General features: G+C 39.3%; 1 protein-coding gene across 7 annotated transcripts in view; it reads right to left on the bottom strand.

Moving 5' to 3' along the window:
• RALGPS2 (Ral GEF with PH domain and SH3 binding motif 2) overlaps positions 1-20,888 on the bottom strand; it is a 107,399-nt gene that overhangs the window by 11,269 nt on the left and 75,242 nt on the right. For 5 of the 7 annotated variants that reach the window (XM_027658444.1, XM_027658439.1, XM_027658441.1 and 2 more), the window contains exons 11-17: positions 20,776-20,843; positions 20,009-20,144; positions 19,036-19,187; positions 10,425-10,479; positions 8,428-8,505; positions 6,751-6,856; positions 5,910-6,002 (exon numbers count right to left, since the gene is read on the bottom strand). In XM_027658444.1, the coding sequence (XP_027514245.1) occupies positions 5,910-6,002; positions 6,751-6,856; positions 8,428-8,505; positions 10,425-10,479; positions 19,036-19,187; positions 20,009-20,144; positions 20,776-20,843 (688 nt within the window). The remainder of the gene's footprint in view (positions 1-5,909; positions 6,003-6,750; positions 6,857-8,427; positions 8,506-10,424; positions 10,480-19,035; positions 19,188-20,008; positions 20,145-20,775; positions 20,844-20,888) is intronic. The other 2 variants (XM_027658442.1, XM_027658443.1) reach the window with 1 other exon arrangement.

Raw genomic sequence — 20,888 nt, 5'->3', positions numbered from 1 at the left:
GAAAGTATTACTGCTAATAAGTTTGAGGGTATCATGAGCAAAGTAAGAGGCTGTAAGAATGTTCTCTGCATGAGAATACGATTACTTTATTTATAAAGTTCCATTGCAAGTCTAATGTCAGTTATTCTAGTCTGTGCTATAGATTAACTGAAGACCTGGAATGTTTTAGAATCATCACAGAATCCCAGAATGCTTTGGGTTGGAAGGAACCTTGAAAATCATCCAGCTCCACCCCTGCCATGGGCAGGGACACCTTTCACTAGCCCAGGTTGCTCCAAGTCCCATCCAGCCTGGCCTTGGACACTTCCAGGGATGGGGCAGCCACAGCTTCTCTGGGCAACCTGTGCCAGGGCCTCCCCACCCTCACAGGGAAGAATTTCTTCCTAATATCCAATCTAGACCTGCCTTCTGTCAGTTTGAAGCCACTGTCCAGATAAGTTTATCTGTCTGGGACTTGCTCAACCATGTACATTTTAAACCTCAGTTTAAAATCCATGACTTGAAGTGAGCAAATGTCAGACTGGTATTTGAAACAAAAAGCATTTTAACCAAGTTCAAAATAGTTTAAGAGTCCAGTCTCTCTATATATGTATAAAGTAACTCACTGTCTTTGGGGGGTGGACACATGTGGTAATGTCTCAGAAGAGGAGGAAGTAAATTATAAAGCTCTATCAGACAACATTTCATTACTGTGAGGGCTGGATAACAACTCCTTTCCAAACAGAAACTACAATTTCTTTGAGGAGTCAGTAAGTAATGTCAGTCTGTAATGAAAAACATTACAGTATTTTATCTGAAAGAGGGAATATAGACAAGGAAATGGAATAAAACAAGGATGTAACCCATGACTTCTTAAAAAAACTGTATATTCAGAACTTGCTATGGGCCTGCTGATCACATTGCCTCAAAAAAAAAAAAAAGATGACACAGCCTATACTTTAAAGGGACCTGCAAATTACAAACTTCCAAGCAGTCCTAGAGCATTAGGTCCTTTTCAGAGATGGAAATTTGAGTCACAAAGCAGTTTTAATAGGTTACAGATCAACAATGAACCTTTTGAATGGCACTCCTTTCTAGAGTTCATGAAAACAGCACATCTCCTATCTTAGTTACACATCCCAACAGGTATCCAGTACGTGGCATTGCCATGCAATGTAAACTGCTGGAGTCCCTGGCTTTTTAATTTCATTCAAAACAATTAGTTAATTATGGTACTTCTCCAAAAAGCAAAAAGCTCCACACGAGGAAAGTTTCCTGCCAGCATCAGTCCGTCATCGCCTGAAACACGTCAGCTTTCCATCCCTGGATCTGTATTCCATGTTTACACAGTCCCCCAGGGCAGCTCATTCTCCACTGATGCACAGAGCCTTGCTAACAGCAAGCCTGCTTTGTTAACATGAAGGGAATGAAAGCTTCATTGTAATTTAATGTTCCTGGTTCTTATTTGCTTTTTTGTAATATAGGCCACTGGAATGATGCTTATTATACACACGGAAAACTGCACAGCTCTGGCACCAGGCTTCACATGACTGAGTTTTGTGGCTGCTGTTCTGAGCTCAAAGGCATTTAGACATAAATCTTTGAATCAAAACCTCGGAATTAATCTGTGAACAGACTTTTCATTCCAACCTTTTAGCACCTACAAATCTCCTCCCCCACATCTCCTGTTGAGATTTTACAGCTTTCTAACATTCAGATCATTTTCTCAGTGGCTGAACATCCTTATTAGAATAACAGCATTCTTCTTCAGGGTATTTCTGTGAAAGTGCCTGAGCTACAACTACCACATTTTCTAGACTGCTAATAAATGGATCTAATTCTGATTATAACACGCAGTGGAAGGCTTGGAACAAACAAGGGTTCGTGCTCAAGTGTGTGAAGCCTCCAAAAGTCTCTGTTTCCTTTCCAAGTACCTACAAACATGGAAAAATCTCTCATGCACGCTATGTCATCACAGAAATTGGCAAGATTCTCCAGTCTAATCCCTTTAAACAGTTATTTTACGGGTGTATTCACATGTTTCAGGGTGAATGCTCATTTTAAGACTAAGTTCAAGTGGCTGTCCTCACACTGTCCTTTTCTAAAGGTGCATCAGTGCTACAGTTCTGCCACAGAGGCTTTTTTGTGGGTATCATTTCAGCATATGAGATAAAACCTTAAGCACTGTACACACATTCCTGTCAGACTGTGCTGTACCACATCTCTGTGCTCATTATAAACATGCTCATTATACACAATTCTCCACTACTGCAGTAATAACTGAGAACTGTTCACTTTTTAAAATCAAGGCTCGTTATATGTAGCAGCCTTTCTTAGGAGATACAGCACAAGAAAGTTTGTCACAGGCAGGTATTACAGCATCTCTTCCTCTTAACCAGATTCACATCTGGAACACACACAATACTGGATGCACTCCTTAGTCTTTGACCACAGGCATGAGAAGAAGAGTTGGCCTGCCTGTGTCCTAAAGGGAGGGGATTTCTTGCCCTTTCTGCTGAATTACACAGGGATTTTAATGATGTAATTTTCCAAAGAGGTTGGCTATTATAAGCCTGGAAGAGCTTTGACTGTTGGACCATTCCAAGTGCCTGGAGCAATTGCAGCAGCAGAATGGTCAAAAGCATGCCTGTAATCAAGACACGTTTACCATGAGAGCTCCAGCCAGGAAACTTTATATAGCAGACTGACTCTTTTGTTGCCAGTGTTCCTTTCCATGTCACAGAGGCCTTGAGAAAGGAAGCAGAGAAGACAGTTCTTTAAATGGCTCCAGAAGATGATTGGAATGTTTTGCTGAGGTAAATCTCTAATGTATCGGTCTTTGAAAAAGAAGCCTGATTCCAAGTAGACAGCATCAGACAGTAAAAAAAAACCCCCAAATCTAGATCTAACCTTGAATCTCTGTATTTTGCAGAGCAAACCTCTTAGGAATATCACTGGATAGTATCTGGAGGATATACTCATGCTCCAACTATCTATGGATGATTGACCATCTGCAGTTCATTCTCTCCTGATTAACTTTCTTTCTGAAACTGCAACCACAAGACTCCAGAACAAAAGGTGAGGCTTTTCACGATTACCCTGCAGTGCAACATGGAAATCTATGCCATGGATAGCCAGGCTCAAAGTACAACACAGGCAGAGCAGCTGGACAAATCACTGACCACTTACTATCAGGCTGTTTAATAAACTGGAGCCTCTCCCCTTAATCCCTCAACCTCAGGTTCCTACAGCAGTTACCAGGTTATTTTCCACCTTAATTTCAGCATAAAGATTGTACTCTGTGCTATAATAACCTCTGAAGCAGAGGTTGGTTCACTGTGAGCATTCACTGGGAACTATCTGTGTAAATAAAAGACAACCCAAACCACAGCTAATAGTTACTACAATATTTTCACCTTGACTGCGCCTGGGAAACCAGATCACAGACTGAGAATTCACAACAGGCTTTGCATCCACAAAACAGAACAAAGTATGTTCACTGCCCTAAAAACCTCAAAGCAAGACATGAGCTGTGTACAGCCAAATCCAAGGTTGTGCTGGATAGTTCAATCCAACCTCACAGAGCCAACTATTAAAAAAAAATTAATCTGCTCCAGTAGTCATTGCTTTTAACTACCACTCCTGCTCCTCCCTTTCCTGGGAATTGCCTTGCTCAAACTCCACTCAGTGTTTGCAAGCCACGAGGCTGGCAGGCTCCTGGTGGGAAATCCTGCCAGCATCCTGGACTCAAATGCCTCCTCTCCTCTATCTGCAAACTCCCTCAACTGCTCTGCTGGATCATCCCTGGACAGAGAAACGTGAAAACACCAGGATGAGAGACAGATTTTGGCTTCTTAGGCACCAGCCTAAGAACCAGTTCACCAGCAGTTTAGTTGTTGTGGGTATCACAACACATCGGTGACTTGGGGAATATTAAAAGTCAATTCAAGAGGTTCAGAAAACAATTTCTCAAAGAGCACTCTAAATGGTTTTGACAGCATTTCAAGCCAAAGGAAAGGCTTTTGCAGTAACACAGACTCAGGAGGATCAGGTACCAGACTTTGCACCTTTTTTCCTTCATTTACTTCTGTCTAAAGAAAGGGCAGGACCATTTAAATGATTAAAATTGTGATTCTGAAGGAAACGTGTAAGCAAATGGACCACAACAAAAATTCAGTATACTTAATTTTCAAACAATATAACTAACCACTATGCAATTTTTCCACGGTCTCTAAACTTGCATGTTATTTAGATTGTTTTAAAATGTTAATACAGAAAAGTGAAAAAGAAGCTTCTGAATGAACAGATACAAGTCTGGTAAAATCCTCCATAATTTTGTGGTGGACAGTGGATAAGAGAGACTTACAAATGCACATTCTATTCTTAAAAGGAAACAAAATGCAATTTTGGCACAGAGCCTGAAGGAATCACAGCAGTAACAGGAACACAAAGTCTGACATTACCAAAAATTTCTTTTCCACTTCTCAATGTTTCCAGAAAAAACAAGCAACTAACTGTGAGTGACACAATGCCAGCACCAGTTCTCTCCTGGTACTTTTTCTTTAATACTTGGCATTTCTGCTCATAAGAGCTTACTAGTCTGCTCTTTGCAGCTACCTTTCCTTCTAATGAGACTGAATCCTTCCATGAAGTTTTCACTGGAACCAGAGACAAATACATCCAAACAATTCTCCCAGGAGAGCCAGGACACAGGATGCCTGGCTAACAGACCTTTAGCCTGGGCTAGTGTTGTCTTAACTGGCAAGACAAATTAAGTAGTTTTGACCTCACCTAAGCAAAGCTAGTGGGGAGTGGATGGCAAAGAAACCACACAAATATTTCTACAAGTAATTAGCTATTACTGAACTACTCTGAGTATTAGAATACTGTTTCCTAATGAATTTTCAATAAAAGTGGAAAACAATAATTTTTTTTTTTTTTTTTTAGATTAAGACAACATTACACACAAACTTTCCACACAGCAACTTCAACCATCCAGGAGCCTACTAAGCAGAAATCTTAAGCTTCAAATCTCTACCCTCTGAGTATGAAAATGTTGGGATAAGAAAGCAGTATTTTGTACCAAAAAGAAATAAAGTCTCTTTCACAAGGATTCCATGAGCACATCTCAGTTTGCAAAATTACATAAGCTTTATGCAAAGCAAATGTTTTTCAGTGACAGTTGTCATAAATTAACCTGAAACACAGGTCAAGGGAACTGTTAGTAAAGATTTTCTGAGTAGTGAATGAACTCAGAAAAAGACTCAAGTAACTCAAATTTTATCCAGCTTCTTAACAGAATCATTATGATTAACCAGGAGCATTAAACAGGAACCATGCACATCATAACATCCCTGGGACAGGTACAGAAAATCCTCTTACTCCTTCCCCACATAAGCAAAGTATTTTTAGCTTCTTTCAAATAAAGCTGCAGCGAGTAAAAGGAGCATCATTCAGCTCTCTGCTGAACAGATGAAGTGTTTTTTGCTAATGGAATACATGATTATACAGGAAAAGAGAACAGTGTAGCTCCACCACATGAAATTAGTACATGTTTAATGTTGTATGCTGTGACTTCCCAGGCTTTCCTCATCGGTGCTTGTTTGGATTTCAAGTTGCTGCAACACTCAGATCATCAAAAGAGGATTTCTACCTTAGAAAAGGGACAGACTCAAGGACACAGTTCCCTTCCTTACAGACCAACAAACTCAAAGAGACACACGGCAGATGTGAAGCAGATGTTCTTGGTGTAGCACAGAAATGTAAATGATATTTCCCTCGGGTATATCCATATGAGGTGACTGAGTGACTGGGAGACAGGATGGTGCTGACCAGAAATCAGGCAAGGCCTGAACTACTCCCAGTGTTTACATCAGGAAATCACATTTTAATTTTGGCAGATGATACTGGAACAGGCCTGGTTTACATACATGTTTTCTCTCTGTGGCCTTCAGGGATTTTGCAGCGTAGTAGAAGAGCTGGGTTCCACACAGTGCTACCCAGTATTTCGTCCAAGATGCTACCTGGGGAGAAAGGAGGAAAAAAAGCCAAGTGCAATGGGTAAGTGAAACGGTTCATAACACTGAGCTGTAAAACAGGAGGCATCACATCATCCTGCAAGAACATGACAGCACTGACTGCCCAGCCAAGCCATCAGCCACGTCTCCAAAGCTGCTGTTTGTTATTCGTGCAGGCCTATGAATGCAGGAAAAATCCAGAGAGCAGAAAGAACGTGTGCCTTTCCTCACTAATCTGAGAAAAATGTTCTGCATCTCACTCTATACTTCCTGCAACCCCTACTGAACACTTCATTGAGTCAATCTGTCCATTTTCTTTTCCATTTTGGGTACTGCCACATGGTATTCTCATGAATATGTACTCTGACTTATAATTCATAATCAAGCATCTGCAGAGCAAATGCTAATGGTTATTATCAAATGCTAATGGTTACTATCAATTGATAAACTGTTAGGATTTACCTACTGTTAAGGAAGACAAAACACAGTCCTCTCCTTTAAAGTCCTCAGTAACTGCAGAAAATTTTATGTAGCGTTTCTTTCTCTCCTACTCCCTAGATTATGAGTATAGCCTTATAAACTGAATAAATGTACCAAACAGAAGAATGAAAACTCTAGCAGTGACCCTAAATCTTAAACCAGCAAGGCAGAGGAGACCTCAGACACTTGAAATAGTTGCCCAATGACCATTTTACTATTTTATAACTGGGCAAAGGAAGAAGGTGAGAAAATTAATTAAAAAAAAGTATCTTACTGTAGGTTTTTTGCCTTCTTTCAACAAAGTCTTCCTCCTGAGAACACCTTGAATAGTAACTGCTCCTGGATACAAATGAACAGCCAAATCTTCAGATTCTAGAGAGCTGAAAGGAGCACGTGAAGATTTGTGTGAAAAAATATTTTTCCTAAAGTAGTTTTCCAACCATTACCAAAAACTAATGCAAGTACCTTTATTGTAATTTAGGAATGTCAACTTTTTATTTATTGGACTTCATTGTGGAAAAAGACTTTGGCTGTTACAAGGAATTGCTGTTGTGGATTTTACACTTGCAAGCAAATGTGATCAGAAAAATTAATTAGCCAAGCAGGTAATTAAATCCTTAATTAAAAAAACTAAAATCTCAAAACACAACTGAAAGACGAGAACAATTAATCTTAAAAAGCAAACGTCTGAAGTGCATTTGTACAGTTGTTGTACGTGTTAAACCTCTCCTTCAGCCCTTGCAAGAAAGATTTGAGTAGTTTTTGGTTAGAAACACTGGAATCATTAGCACATCAAAACCAAAGCACAGCTCAAACATGCAGAGTCTTTAAAATATCTGAAAGCAGGAAGAGTGGGCAGGAGCAGGAATAAAGAGTAGAAACCAAAACCACAGCTTTAAGGTGTTTTAATGTAACTCTAATTGCCTGCCCTATGTAGGATCTGAGAGCAACAGGCTGAAACAAATGCCAGGGTACAGCACTGTGAAAACAAAACTAAGCTTGATTAAAATCACAAAGCTGACTGGCTCAAAAACCATTTTCGATCAGAGAAAAGTTACACGAGGAATCATTTCAGCAAATGTCAATCAGAGCATGTGGCTGAAGTGCTGGACCCAACAGCTTTCCAGAAAAGCCAAGAGATTGAACAGCACCCAAAAATCATTTCCAAGTCAGTCAGGATTTGCTGTTTCATCCATCCTAATGTTCACAGATGTTCAAAGTAAGCTGGAAATCTGGCAAACCTTTTCACTGCAGCACCTACAGAGGATGATGATATGGAGACAATTTTGGACACTGACAGATGCAAACATGAGTTTATTCAGTGAGACAATGTTTGGTTCTTAATGTGACAAAGGTTTCACGGTTAATGGCCATCTCTTTCCCAACTAGAGTGACACACAGCTGGAGGCAGGATTTGTACTTTAATTTGTCAGAATAATCAGTTATGTTACTCTGTCAGCTTGCAAATAATATTATATATAATAAATTGGGGGCAATTTGAATGTGTTACTTATTTTAGGCACATCTCTGATTTCAGTGAAGAGGAGCAAAGAAATTCAATGCAGAACTGCCAGCAAAGAAAACACGTGGAATGCCATCCATCAGCACCAGAAGCAGCTTCACTGTCCCCATGGGAACTCCCAGCACTGCTCCACAGTGGGCAGGCAGTGCAAAAGCTACCCTGGCCAAACATCTTTAAGCCTTGACAGAAAGATCCCACGGTTCAGAATTTGGATTTGCAGACCAGAATGAACAAAAGTCCTCATGGTGATATAGAGTAAAGGCACAGAAAAGTTTTTAAGCCTGAAGAAAAAGGTCTCTACCTTTTATTTTGACACGTAAGTTAGAAAGGTAACATCAGAAAACACCCACTTAATTATGAAACCAAACCAAACCAAATCACCAACACCAGAGGGAAGGTTGGACACCTCTGTGTGCAGTGGGATTGTACCTGCTGGCCTTCATGTGGCCTCGATGGCCATTTCGTGACACTCTTGTCCCCGGACCGAGAGAATGGTACAACCTGTTCCTGTTGGATTCCATTATAAATTGTATGTATTACATATACTTTTATCCACACAAACAGCACGACTGCTAAAACAGCACAGAACTATTTTTGTGTGCATATCACAAAGCCACTTCTTCCACATCAGAAACAGAGGATAATTTTGTTCAGAAAAACGCATGCAGAGAGACACCACGGGTTTTGATTTCATCAGATGTTCTCTTTGTCAGAACTCATAATACTGAAGTGTTTTATTGGCACTGAAGAATAATATATTTTGAGAGCAAAGCCTGCATTTAGTTGTTAGATTAAATCAATGCAAAGGAACCACACTAATAAAACTTGTCTTTAAATCTGACTTTAGATGTTACTAGAAAAAATGGTTTCAATTTCTATGAGTATGCACACACACACAAGCTGCATAGAAAGCAGTCATTAATAACACTGGATTTATCCCAATTTTGCCAGAGCTGTTAATTCCAGACAACTGATGCCTCTCCCTCACTTAAAGATTCTTATAAAGAATAGAAACCCACTGTACAGACCAAAACTAGAGACACCCACTCTAGTGATCTTAAATTTTAACGCTTGCAGTGTATTAAATTCCAAAATGTGCTTCAGCATCTTATAAATGAAGGAACAGACTCAAGGTTGCTGCATATCTCTAGGAATTTCCCACACTGTGTTTGGAATGCCTGTAAGGAACCCCATCCCTTTCCCTGGAATCAGGCAAGAGAACTCACCCTGAAACACGTGCAGCTTCAAACAGGGTTCCCAAAGAGCTCTCCCAGGAAAGAGGGAAATATGGAAGGCAAGTGGAATTTGGAGGAGGGTTCTTCTGACTTAACTGTTTCACATGGAGTAAACCTTCTAACTGGGGAAGTCTGGGCCTGTCAGTTCTCATTAGGACAGGGATGAAAACCCTCTGCTTTGACTCAGGAGAAAACCTTTTGAATGTTTTACGTGCCCTGTGCTGCAGCCCCCAAGTCTGAGATTTCCTTTCTGACCCTGTTTTCCTTCTATGCTCACATGGAACATTCCCATTGATAACCTAACGGAATCATAAGAGCCTTTCCTCATGTATGTATCCATATTTATAGCATGAAACATCCAAGAGTTCACCTTTGGCACAGAGATTTTCAAAGGCTTCTCCCAAAATTAGCACAGAACTTTAACTGTTTCAGTGATTTCAAGCAGAATATAAGGTTTGTGGTAACAGTGGTACCGACCATAAAGTTCTTTGACAAAAATTCCTACTAAAAATGTCAAAGCATGGTAGGAAAGGTCATCCATGGTAGCTCTGAGGCTGATGGGTTACCTGAAATTGCATTATAGAAGCAAACAACACAATGTATTGTGCATCTTGCTCAGCTGTGGGAAGGTGAATATTCCACCTTTTTCTATATTAAAACTACAGCTGTTGGTCTTTTTCCACATTCTCAAAAACAACATGGAAAGGGGCTCATGGTCAGTGTCACCTGGGCCTTTGAAGGTGTTGGATAAGGAGCAACATGTTAATTCTGGAGCACAAAGCCAGACATCAGCAAGGGGCATTCCTGTGTTTCCCTGTGTAACATGACATGAAAAGCAGAGGCAAAAGAGGTGACAATGTCAATGACAGGAGAGCAAAGGGATCACAAATGGGTGAAGTGTCTCAGGGGAAGTGAAAATGAAAACCAGATGGGTCACATGAACAGCACACACAAGATACCCACATATATAAAAATGCTTTGGGGTCTAAGGGTTCTCTGGCCGAGCTACTTAAAGAATGTGTGCAGTGAGTAAACACCCAATTAGACAAAAGTCCTGTTAACTACTAGTGAGCAAAAGGTACTTCTCTGCTTTAAGAGATCTAGAAGATCCTCAAAATAAAGCATCATTTTGAGGACTGAGTTAGAGATTTTAGGCAGCAATGTGAATAGAGAAACACGGGGTTTTCTTACCTTTCAAATGCTGGCCAGGAAGTCTCTTCACTGAGTTCAGAACCATCACTGCTACCTAGAAAAAGATAAAAATGAATGACACTATTTCATCATCTACAATTGATCCATTTCAACGATGTCTCTCAACACAATATTTGAGATTAAATGTGTAAAAACGCTTCAGTAAAACACTGCAGGGAAAATACTTCGTAATTTGCTTCAGGAATTTCACATGAACTGAGGCAGAGATTTGAAGGGACAAGGTCTAGGTGCATATTAAGAAGTTGAAGAAAAGGAGCACTAATAAGTGGGAAAGGTGTTTACAAAATTTAAAGAACACCAAAAATGAAGATTTGTCTGATTAACACAACAAGCATTTAAAAAGAAAAGGTCACTTATTGAGATAATTCCTTATGAAGTCACACATGGTCACAGCACTGAAGTGCAAATTCATTGCTGAGTCTCCAAAACATGATTTGAGAAGCCTTAAACAGCTTTTTAAAGCTATCTCCCACTTTATCAGATCACAACAGCATTACTTCCTTCTGTGCTTTGTAAACAAATCCAGTGTTACCACAAGTATCTTATTTTCAACACTGACAGTAGAGGAAAAAAATCACAAAATCCAGTATCTAATGCATTTATCTTGGCATGCCCACAAATAACAGTAACTTTACAGTTATAGTAAATCCCATTAGGCTGAAAATGACTATTTAAGTACAGATACAAGGTGGGTGTTATCTGTAATGTTGTTAAAAGTCAGCAAATATATCAGTATAGAAATACTGTTAACAGAACTCAGTAGCTTCAATTACTAACTGTACTATACAGTGTTCAAAGGTAGAATTTACTCAGTTATTTTCAAACAAACCAGAAAGTAAAATCAATAAAAAAATCTAAATCAATGCACCTTACTTAAGGGTTCTCCCAGAGAAACAGCAGCTGAAAATGGGAACAAATTCCCAGTAATTTTATGCAGAAAATCAGCAGGGAAAAGCGGTGCCCTGAAGAATAACGAGTACAAAGTAAGTCTGGATATTCACTGAGTAAATACAGAGTAAACATGGAGGCAATAAAGTGTCACACACAGCAGGAATAATTCCAGCCAAGATCCATGAAAATCTCAGCATGGCCTCAAGTTTTCTCTGTGCAAAATCCAAGAGAAAAGACATGCCTTTATCTGCCAACTCGACTGAGATGCCTCTTGTGCAAACATTAGCTCAACATCCTCATATTAACATCATCTCTAAGGGATAGCAGATAACTTGGTCCCAGTTTATGCTGCATTTTTCTCAAAGCAAAGTCCTAACCTGGTTCACACCAACACTACAGTAAAAGAGATTTGTATAGGGGAAGAAGCTGAGAGACATAAAAGTGACATTCCAGTGGAGCTACTGACTCCTAAGCTGGGAATAAAGGGCTGCAAGAAGAGAAGTAATAATATCCAACAAGTAACCAACCAATTCAGGTGGAACCTGCTGTTACAGCAAAAGTCTTTGCAAAGTTCCAGAACAATGCTCATCATTTCCTGAGAGGAAAAAAACCTGTCATTTAATATTTTCAGCAAACTCTACATCCATGTCACAGTGAGAAACTCAGTGATTTATTTCACCCTACCAAAACCACAGCTGCCTTCCTCTGTAAGGTGACAAATGAAGTCCCTTCAAATAAGTAACATGGTTTGGGGATGAAGAAACAGAACGAGAGGTAACAATTCAGAGACAACTTGAAGGAGATATTTGGGGTAAGACCTCCCAGCTGACTGTCTTGTAGTAGAATCTCTTACAGGAAGATTTTCAAGTGCTGAGATCCTTCCAGCAGGTGGAATGACAATCAGGAAGGGAGGTTTCAACCACGGATGAAAGAAGTTTTCCTTGAACGTAACTGAGATTTTCTTTGTGGCTACTTGGAGTAATCTGTCCTGCAAAATGGTGCAGCAATTCCTGTCAAGTCACTCATCCAACACTGAAGCTATTAGGGACACTTAGAATCTTATTTATTTCCTTATTACTGCTTAGATTTAACTTATACTAACAAGAAGTGCAACTTTAATATGACTTTAATATGAGCTCTACTTAATTGAGGCCCATGTGATAGAAATCCACACAATTAAACCCCAGTAATAAGACTGTATTATGAAGTCATTCTTTATATTTAAAGTAGGCTGATACATTAAAATTCTACCTGAAATGACACTTTGATGGCAACTGTATTAGCTTGGCTAATAAAGCTGTAATTCAATTGCTGTACTAAGTACACTACAGACAGATTTAAAAGCTGCTTTCTAAAAATGCAAAGCAATTTAGAGGAAGAGTTGAAATGTCATCTGTCACCAAGTGACAATCCTTGCTACAGTATCAGTACAATTAGAAAACTTGAATGAATTTGGGGGCTTTGTAAACAAAAAGTTTCACTTAAAAGTTTAATCTAAACAGAAATTTCCAATTACACTTTTAAGAGTATTCATATAGAATATCTCCAGATTCTAAAAAACTACAGGAGGTATTTTGCACAACAAAAGTTCTGACACTAAAAAAAAAAAAAAAAACCCTTTCCCGAAAACCAAAAGAATATACATTACACCCTCCTTCCAAAACAAAACAGAAGTAAAAGAGACTGTTTTTAACTTAATAAAAGTTAGATGTCTAGCCAAGTTCTGTTTAAACATTAAGTGCACTATTTGACTGTCACCTCAACTGGAAATATTTCATTCATTCAGTACTCTAAAAATATATCACCTTCTTAAATTCTTCTCAAGTATGTACTCAATATTTGAGTTTTTCCAACATCCTCGAGCAAGTCTTCAGGTTAAACTTCATAACAAATCCTAGGTAGTGTAAGTCTTTGCTATTACTGCTCTAAACACGTTTTGGCTTCATGTAAGAAGCCACTTAACACAGGTCACTATCTTCCTGGTTTTCTTCATTGCTAATAAAATTAAATAACTCTTGTGCAGGATTAAAAAAAAAAATATCTGGGTTGTGTTTATCTTTACTCCTTAATATGAAGGTTTTTTCCTAGTTTAGGAATAACAGCACAATTGGTAAAATGGGGTTTTTTTGCTAACTGTGCTGGTGATTATCTGAGAAGGTTCAGGATTGTTCATGGAGCTCCAGCACAGCAGCTCGGTTCAGATGTGAATTTTCTGTTCACATTTGCAGATGTGCACATGCTCTGTCTGTGCTCCAGCCACACAAACAGCCTGAGGTTCCCAGTTGTGTGATAGGGAATGCCTGAACTATTCCACACCCATTCCCCTGGTCAGGGCATCCACTCACTGCCCCAAGTCTGGGGATATTGAACACTTAACACAGGCTTCCTTCATCCAGAAGTTAGTCCCCAAAGTCAAACAGGTGTTAATATAAACAAACCAACCCCAAAGAGTTTAAAAAGTATTCAGACTAAAAATTCCTTCCCCTTCCCAAATCTGTCATTGACACCCTCCTGGCTCCAGCTACACCGTGTTTCCAGGGCTGGTGACTGCCCTGACAGAGCTTGAAATTCTAATGTGAAAACACAAAAAATTGGTCAAGAGGCCTGAACATCAGTGGCTGTAGCACAACACAGCCCAGCTAACACCATGAAGATGGGTTCCATGCCCTGAAAGTTCTGTTCTGCTTTGTTGGGTTCATGATCACACTGAAAATCCTCATATGTAGCTCATTACCATTCAACCACTCTAAAGTTCAGTAGCTCAGCTTTGGCTCTCTAATTAAACCAAAGGAAGATGGTGGGAAGACTCAAGCAGCATCATGACAGAGAATCAACAGAAACCTTTACTGCCATCACTGATAATGACCTTCATTGTGAAAAACTAACAAAAGCAAATAACCAAATGGATAAAAATGGGGCAGAAACAGGAGTTGTACAACTGCATTAACTGCAACACACCCAGAGCACAAGCCTTGGACCAAACAACACTAATAAGGATTGGGGAAGAATTGGGGTGCTAGAATATATCCCTCTCCTCCTCTCAAACTCAGGCACCTACAGGTGTATTTTTAACCTCTAATATTATACAGCTTTATCATTTACCTTATCACTAATGAAGTAATTCACAATAGCAGACCAGGGTATCCACATTCAGGGATATTTAAAGGAAATATATTAAAAACCCCAATACATTTCTTCTTCCTGAAACCCTACCCAAACTTTGATCTGATCACTCAGAGTCCTAAACACCTGAACAGCAAACTACAGGGTGAGGAATCAAACACACCCACTGGCTGTGCACAGGTCTTCCCTACTATATAGGCTGCCAAAACCCCTGAAGGTAAATGCACACACTATATACCTACACCTATACTTCATTTATTTAAAGAGAAATATAATCCCTTGTAGGATTCAGTAACTTAGAGGTGGTTACTTAATAGAGAATTTCATTAAAATGCTGATATTCTCTTATGCATTTCATGCCAGTTTAGGTTTGGAAATGCACTGTTCATACAAAGGCACTTTCTTACATTAATTCACACTGATTCAAAACACCTTCCTTTGACTCTGCAGCATTAATTCCTCTGATTGCATTAGAACAAAGGCTAAAGTTATTCTCAAGTGATCACAACACACAAACAAAGGTCAGTGTTCAAAAGCCTTAGTTTTTCCAGAGCTTTCATCCATATCACTGTAGATTAGGAAAAGTGGAAAAAGAAATAAATAGTTTGAGAAAGAAAACACTCCGAAGTTAGAATAGAATTTGCCTCCAACACTGCTACAAAAACAATCCATCCTCTGAATTTTTGAACACCTGAAGTTACATTCTCAGTTTCAGCAGAGTATTTCTGTGTTCACACCTTGAGACACCTGTTTTTAAGCAGTATACATGAGACAGCACTCTTAAAAAACATAACCTCCTTAGCAAAATAACTTTGCATCCTGTAGGTTTGGTGCTGTAGGAGGAGAAAAGCCACACAGAAGCAATATATGAAAAGAAGGGCCTATTTTACACTGTCCCTTTACTACAGAATTATCTGAACAATTAGCCACTGTAAACACACTCAGATTGAGAAAAAAAATTCAGTAACGTAGCAGAGTTGAACTGTAAGAAACAGTGGAAATCCAAAGCTTCTGAGAATAATGAAATGATCTCACTGCTGCAAAGATACTCAAGAGCACCCCTTAAGCAACAGAGAAATACTTTAAAAGCATAAGAAAATCAGAAAGTAACAGAAAACCATATATTCTTAAGAAAAATATCTTACGAAATAAAGGAAATTCAGGCTATTTCTGAGTGGAACCACGATCTAGCAAAAGCATCTTAATTTATCCTACTTTTGGGTGAGGAGGTGACAGCAGGCAAATATAGGCAGAAGAACAGGTGTTAGGAGGATGCAGGTGGTTCCTTGAACCCAGCCAAGAGCAATGCTTAGATCTCGGAAGGGAAAGAGTGTACACAGTGACCTCACCAAAACACAGTGACCTCATCAAAACAAACACAGCCACTACAGAACAAAGACACCTTGTAGCTTTAGGACTTGCTGATAGCAAGGAGTGGGGATTCTCAATAACCTCTCACTGCAAAGTAAAAGCACCTGTCCCAGTTTACTGAAAGCAGATATTCTGGATTGTCTGCACAAAACAGACATTTTTTCCAGCACTATTCTGTGTTTTCATGCGTTGTCCCTCAAAAGTCTGCTTGCAACCAAAAGAAATAAAGTGGGGTTTTAAGGACTCGAGTCATATAACCTCTTTTTAGCCAGCCACCTAAGAAAGAGATGAACCATAACCTTAGAGATCATAATTCTCTGTGATTATGAAGAGCTCAAATTATCCCCAGCTCAAATGCAACTGTCTACATTATGAACATCTAAAACCTACAAGAGACCATTTCCTCTTGCTACATTCCTGAACTCAAGAGGACATTTCCCATCTGACACTGTATAAAGGACTGGACAAGTGTTTCTTCCTTCTAATTAGGATAGTCCTGGCACTGCTGGAAAAAGATTTCTCACTTCTGTTCAGCTAACAAGCACCTATGTTATAAAGGAAGATGGCAAGAGATCCAGATGTACACCTCCCTCACTCCAGCATAATACACCATCCTCAGCTGTGGAACACAGTCCCATGGTTTCAGGAACAAGAGCTGTTTTGACCCAAGCACAAGACATTAATATAAAAGGGGCTATATCTTTAATATTTTTTGAGTTCCAGGGTTATTTACAGAATGAGTTAAAAGCACACAATCGGCCTCCAATCCCTGACATGAAGAAAAGAATCTCATAAAGGTCTCTGACCGTGGCTGTCATGTCACAGATTGGCCTGTTTTCAGCAAATCCCCTGCCTGGTTCACTTTCTGCACTGCTGCTGCTTTAAGAATCGTTCACTGCAATGAAAAATATCCTTCATATCTGCAAGATTAATTGATATAAAAATTTTGGGTATTCTCTGCACCATTCCCAGAACAGACTGCCAGTCCTTCCCAACACAACACAACCAAACAATCCATTATCCCTTGAAGGCGTGTTTTTAGTTTAGAGACACACACTGCTGGATTCCTACAGACACTGATGTTACATTGCTGCTGCTTTGATAGTTAACACAGAGGCAGATTATATCAGATCCTCCAATATGAAAGGACTGGAAACGCCTGAACACCTCTGAGCCCTCGAAACACAAGAGCGATTTAAAGAAGTATTACAGATGTCTTTAAAGGCACATTCAAGGTGCTGGCATAGCAGAAAGTCTGTCCATGTTTTGAAGAGGGATCATTTATCCAAAAAGTTCAGTCCTATATAGGCTTATATGTAAAAAAGGTAGTCCTGTTTCTAGAGCAAGAGGTTTAAATCCACGTTTACGGGCAAGGTGAGGAATAACACTCTTTTCAGTGCACACATTCAGAAGACATTTTCCTGACCATCTTTTGAAGTTGTGCTGTAGAACAGCATAAACCTCCTCTCTGCTGCAGTGACTGTACTATTTCCAAGTCCTGAGTAAACAGACTACTTCAAACATGATGGAGGAACTCAGCAGCTTCAATCAACTTCCTTAAATCCTGCTGAGGCAGCAGCACAGAATGCCAGGCAACTTAGACTTCCAAGAATTCTGCAGTAACAGATACTGCAAACCTCCAAAACTTCCTTTCTTCCCCCAAACATATTTCTAGCACCTCCACCAATCTTCTGTGTCACTGAGATTTTCATAATCAAGAGCAGCAAAACTTATAATGCTGCTGGACTGTCAAAACAGGGATAAAACTAAAGTGTCCGAGTATGGGGAGGCTGGAGGTGGAAGAGAATGGGAGAGAGGAAGTTTTAACCACAAATGCTGATCTTGCAAAAAATGCATAAAGGTTGCTGTTTTACAAGTGATTTATACAAGTCTTGTAAAGTGGCAATTTTGTCCCTACTGCATCAAATCAATAAGGTCATGGCTGAGCTAGAGAACAGAACTGAAAAATTCGGAGATGAGATGGAGTAGGAAAACCCCACATTCTCTAAAATATCTGGATGGTGACTGGTTCTCACATGCACCTTGTGAAAAACTGCCTGTCAGCTCTGGCAAACCTTCCCTTCTAGGCTCTAATGGAGGTAAAGAAATAATTTACCCTGGAAAAAAGGATCAACTGCAGAGAGTTTCTTAGATATTTAGACAGAAAACATGAGTAAAACACTGCCCTGAGAAAAGGGCAATGCTACATCTCAATAAAGGTGACACACATTTGGACTAATTCCACAGATTCACCTATTAATTTATTTTTTTTAAATTATTGCCTCTAGATATTCGATTTTTTTCCACATGAAATATTTAATGTTTTCTCATGATACGGCCTTCTCCTCAAGAAAATAGATGTACAGCTCCTGAAAACAGCATCATCTGAAAATCTGTGACCTTGTGTCTCTCCATGAAGGCTAAAAAGCAAAGCTGTGTTTTAAAATTAAGTTCTCCAATGAAATGCATAACACCACAAAATTCTATCAAGCTAATAAATCTGAGAGAAAGGACTGTTATAAAGGTTCTGTTTCCTAGCCCTGGCTGCAAAGAGGTGGACATGAGAAGCACTTGTCCTGCCCCCTCTTCACTTAAAGGATTCTGTCCACAACAAGAAAAAAGAGAAACTCTTGTCACAGAAGACACTCAGAAAGCAGAGGTTCCCCAAAAAGATTATCACCCTAAAAATATGAAGATAAATAACTTAGCAATATTAAGTAGATTCTGACATTTCAAGGTATCTGAAGGTTAGATTTCTATTTACACCTGCCCAAGTCAGAAGCATTTAGAAATTATGCTCTTAAAACTGTCAGCAATTTACAGTTCTCACTGTCAAGTCAATATGGCATTTTCAACAGAAATACAACCAAAAGACATTTTAGACTTGGATTGATTTAAGGGGAAAAAAAAAAAGAGAATAGAAAAATCACACCCTGCACTTCCTTCCACCTCCCATCAAGGAAGAGGAGTATCAGATGGTGTATCATTAAAGGGGAGGGGGAAAAAAAAAAAAAGTGCTTTTTTATAATTTCCCAGTTCATGGTGCATAAATTATGCCACCCTCCTCCACCTACATTTCCCAAAATTGTTCTAAAACAGAATCAGTATTTTAGAACAGTTCTGCTGCGGGTACAATCACCAACCAATACTGCTAAAATCTTTATTAAGGGAACACATACGGCATGGGAATGTTTTCAGTTCCTACCTATTGAAATTCCACTGGAAAGGGTGGAGCTCTCGGCCTGCCCTCGGGATGGGACATGAGGCTCCATGACACTGTCATCCAGGAGGTGCCTTGGTCCTGCGTTGGGGAATGTTGCACTTTTAAATTCAGCCGTGTTCATTTTGTGTATGAAACTGGAAAGGAGCAAGGACAGAACTGTTACAGCATTACCTGGGATACATTTCAGGAGCTGTTTAACACCCTGAAGCATTGCAGGCAGTGTGTTTCTCATGCCAAACTCAATCGTGGCCGAGTCACAAGCAATTGTGCCCAAACTACAGGAATTGATGGTTTTAAAGGTTCAACATAATCATGTAACAAAGAGAAACTCAGAAGTACATTAACAATTACTTTCAATATCCTAAGGCATTTTTGTCTTCTTATAACACATAATCGAACTGTAGGACTGCATTCTAGCTCATTAAAGGTAAGCTTACACATTAGAAGTTATTCATTACTGGATAGCTACAATCTGGCATTTTAAAAAGATCACAAGGTAAGTGATGACATAATGATCAAGATATTAATTAGAAGTACACCTGAATGGAAAAAGGTGTAGACTTTAGTGCAGGCATTCCTACACAAAGTTATATGAAAGTCTACAAAGGAGGTCTCTCTACAAAAATACCAATAAAGCAGTTATTTCATTTTGAATTTGAAAGAATTACACTGGCATCGATTTGTTAAAAGTGATAGCTTTGTCATTCAGAAAGAGCCATTTTGGTTAACTCATTGACTAGTCTTATCATCATAACTTCAGTCTTCCTATTTTGACTAATTCTCTTGGATTGGGATACCACCATTACAGTTCTGAGCTTGCTCCCTGGCCACAAGTTGGTCTGTAAGCAAAGTACTGTGTACAAATCATGCTACTTTTTAAAAGCACAGCTTTTGTAAGGAAACATGACACAATCACGAAGTTTAAGACGATTTTCAGATTAAAGAAGATGCTGACTTGTATCCCAGACTGTGGCATTTCCTATGTCCGTGGGGTATCAGGTTCCGAGGAGAAGGGGGGGTTGGGGGTAGCAAAGCTCCTTCAGCTGCAACGTTTTTCCGTCCACTTTGTGGAGATGCTCCGACTTCAGAGCCTGAGAAGGGAAAAGACATCACTCCTGAGTCACTTCAGAATTACTGTCGGGGCTGCTTCTCAGAAAATCAGGGAAAAGTAGCACGAAACTTCCTAAACACAATTTATAAGGGATAGCCTGCAATAAAACTCATTGATATATCGATAATTAAAACCCCTGCACTTCAGAGCATTTGCACAGGATTAAAATCAAACAGCCTTAGTTCAAACAGACCATCCAGTTACAAATATTTTTTAATCCTAAAGGCTGCTGCATTTGCTACACTGGAAAATCCCAATGATTCTACATTTTCAGACTCCTGCCTTCAACCACTTCTGGCATTGACCAAGAAGTATATCCTACCATGAAAAGTTTAGATGAAGGCCCTTCTGTCTAGACACAACAAAGAATGAATATTTAATAGCTCTTCACCCCAAGTGACACTAACAAGTCAGTGCCACAATACATACAAGAACCTAAAAAAATGACTCAATTCCTTCTTTACAGATCACCTTTAGACTTTTTATTACAAATATACAGTGTTTAAACTTCACACTTCTTTATTAGCCTCAGGCAAATATTTTCCACGTTCACAACTCAAAAATAATGCACAGGACAACCTCAAGTCTTCTCGCATTTGTTAAGCATTTACCTACTAAATCTTCTCTGGAAGCAGCAGAGTGGGGGGTGCTGGTCCCTGGTTCTATCTTCAATGAAAGTCTGCATGAAAGAAACATTAAAAATTACTTCATCAGGAAATCAAAA

Source organism: Corapipo altera, unplaced genomic scaffold (genome assembly GCF_003945725.1).
Source record: "Corapipo altera isolate COAL_440 unplaced genomic scaffold, ASM394572v1 79, whole genome shotgun sequence".
Classification (NCBI taxonomy): Eukaryota; Metazoa; Chordata; class Aves; order Passeriformes; family Pipridae; genus Corapipo; species Corapipo altera.
This window is presented reverse-complemented; position numbering and strand designations above follow the sequence as displayed.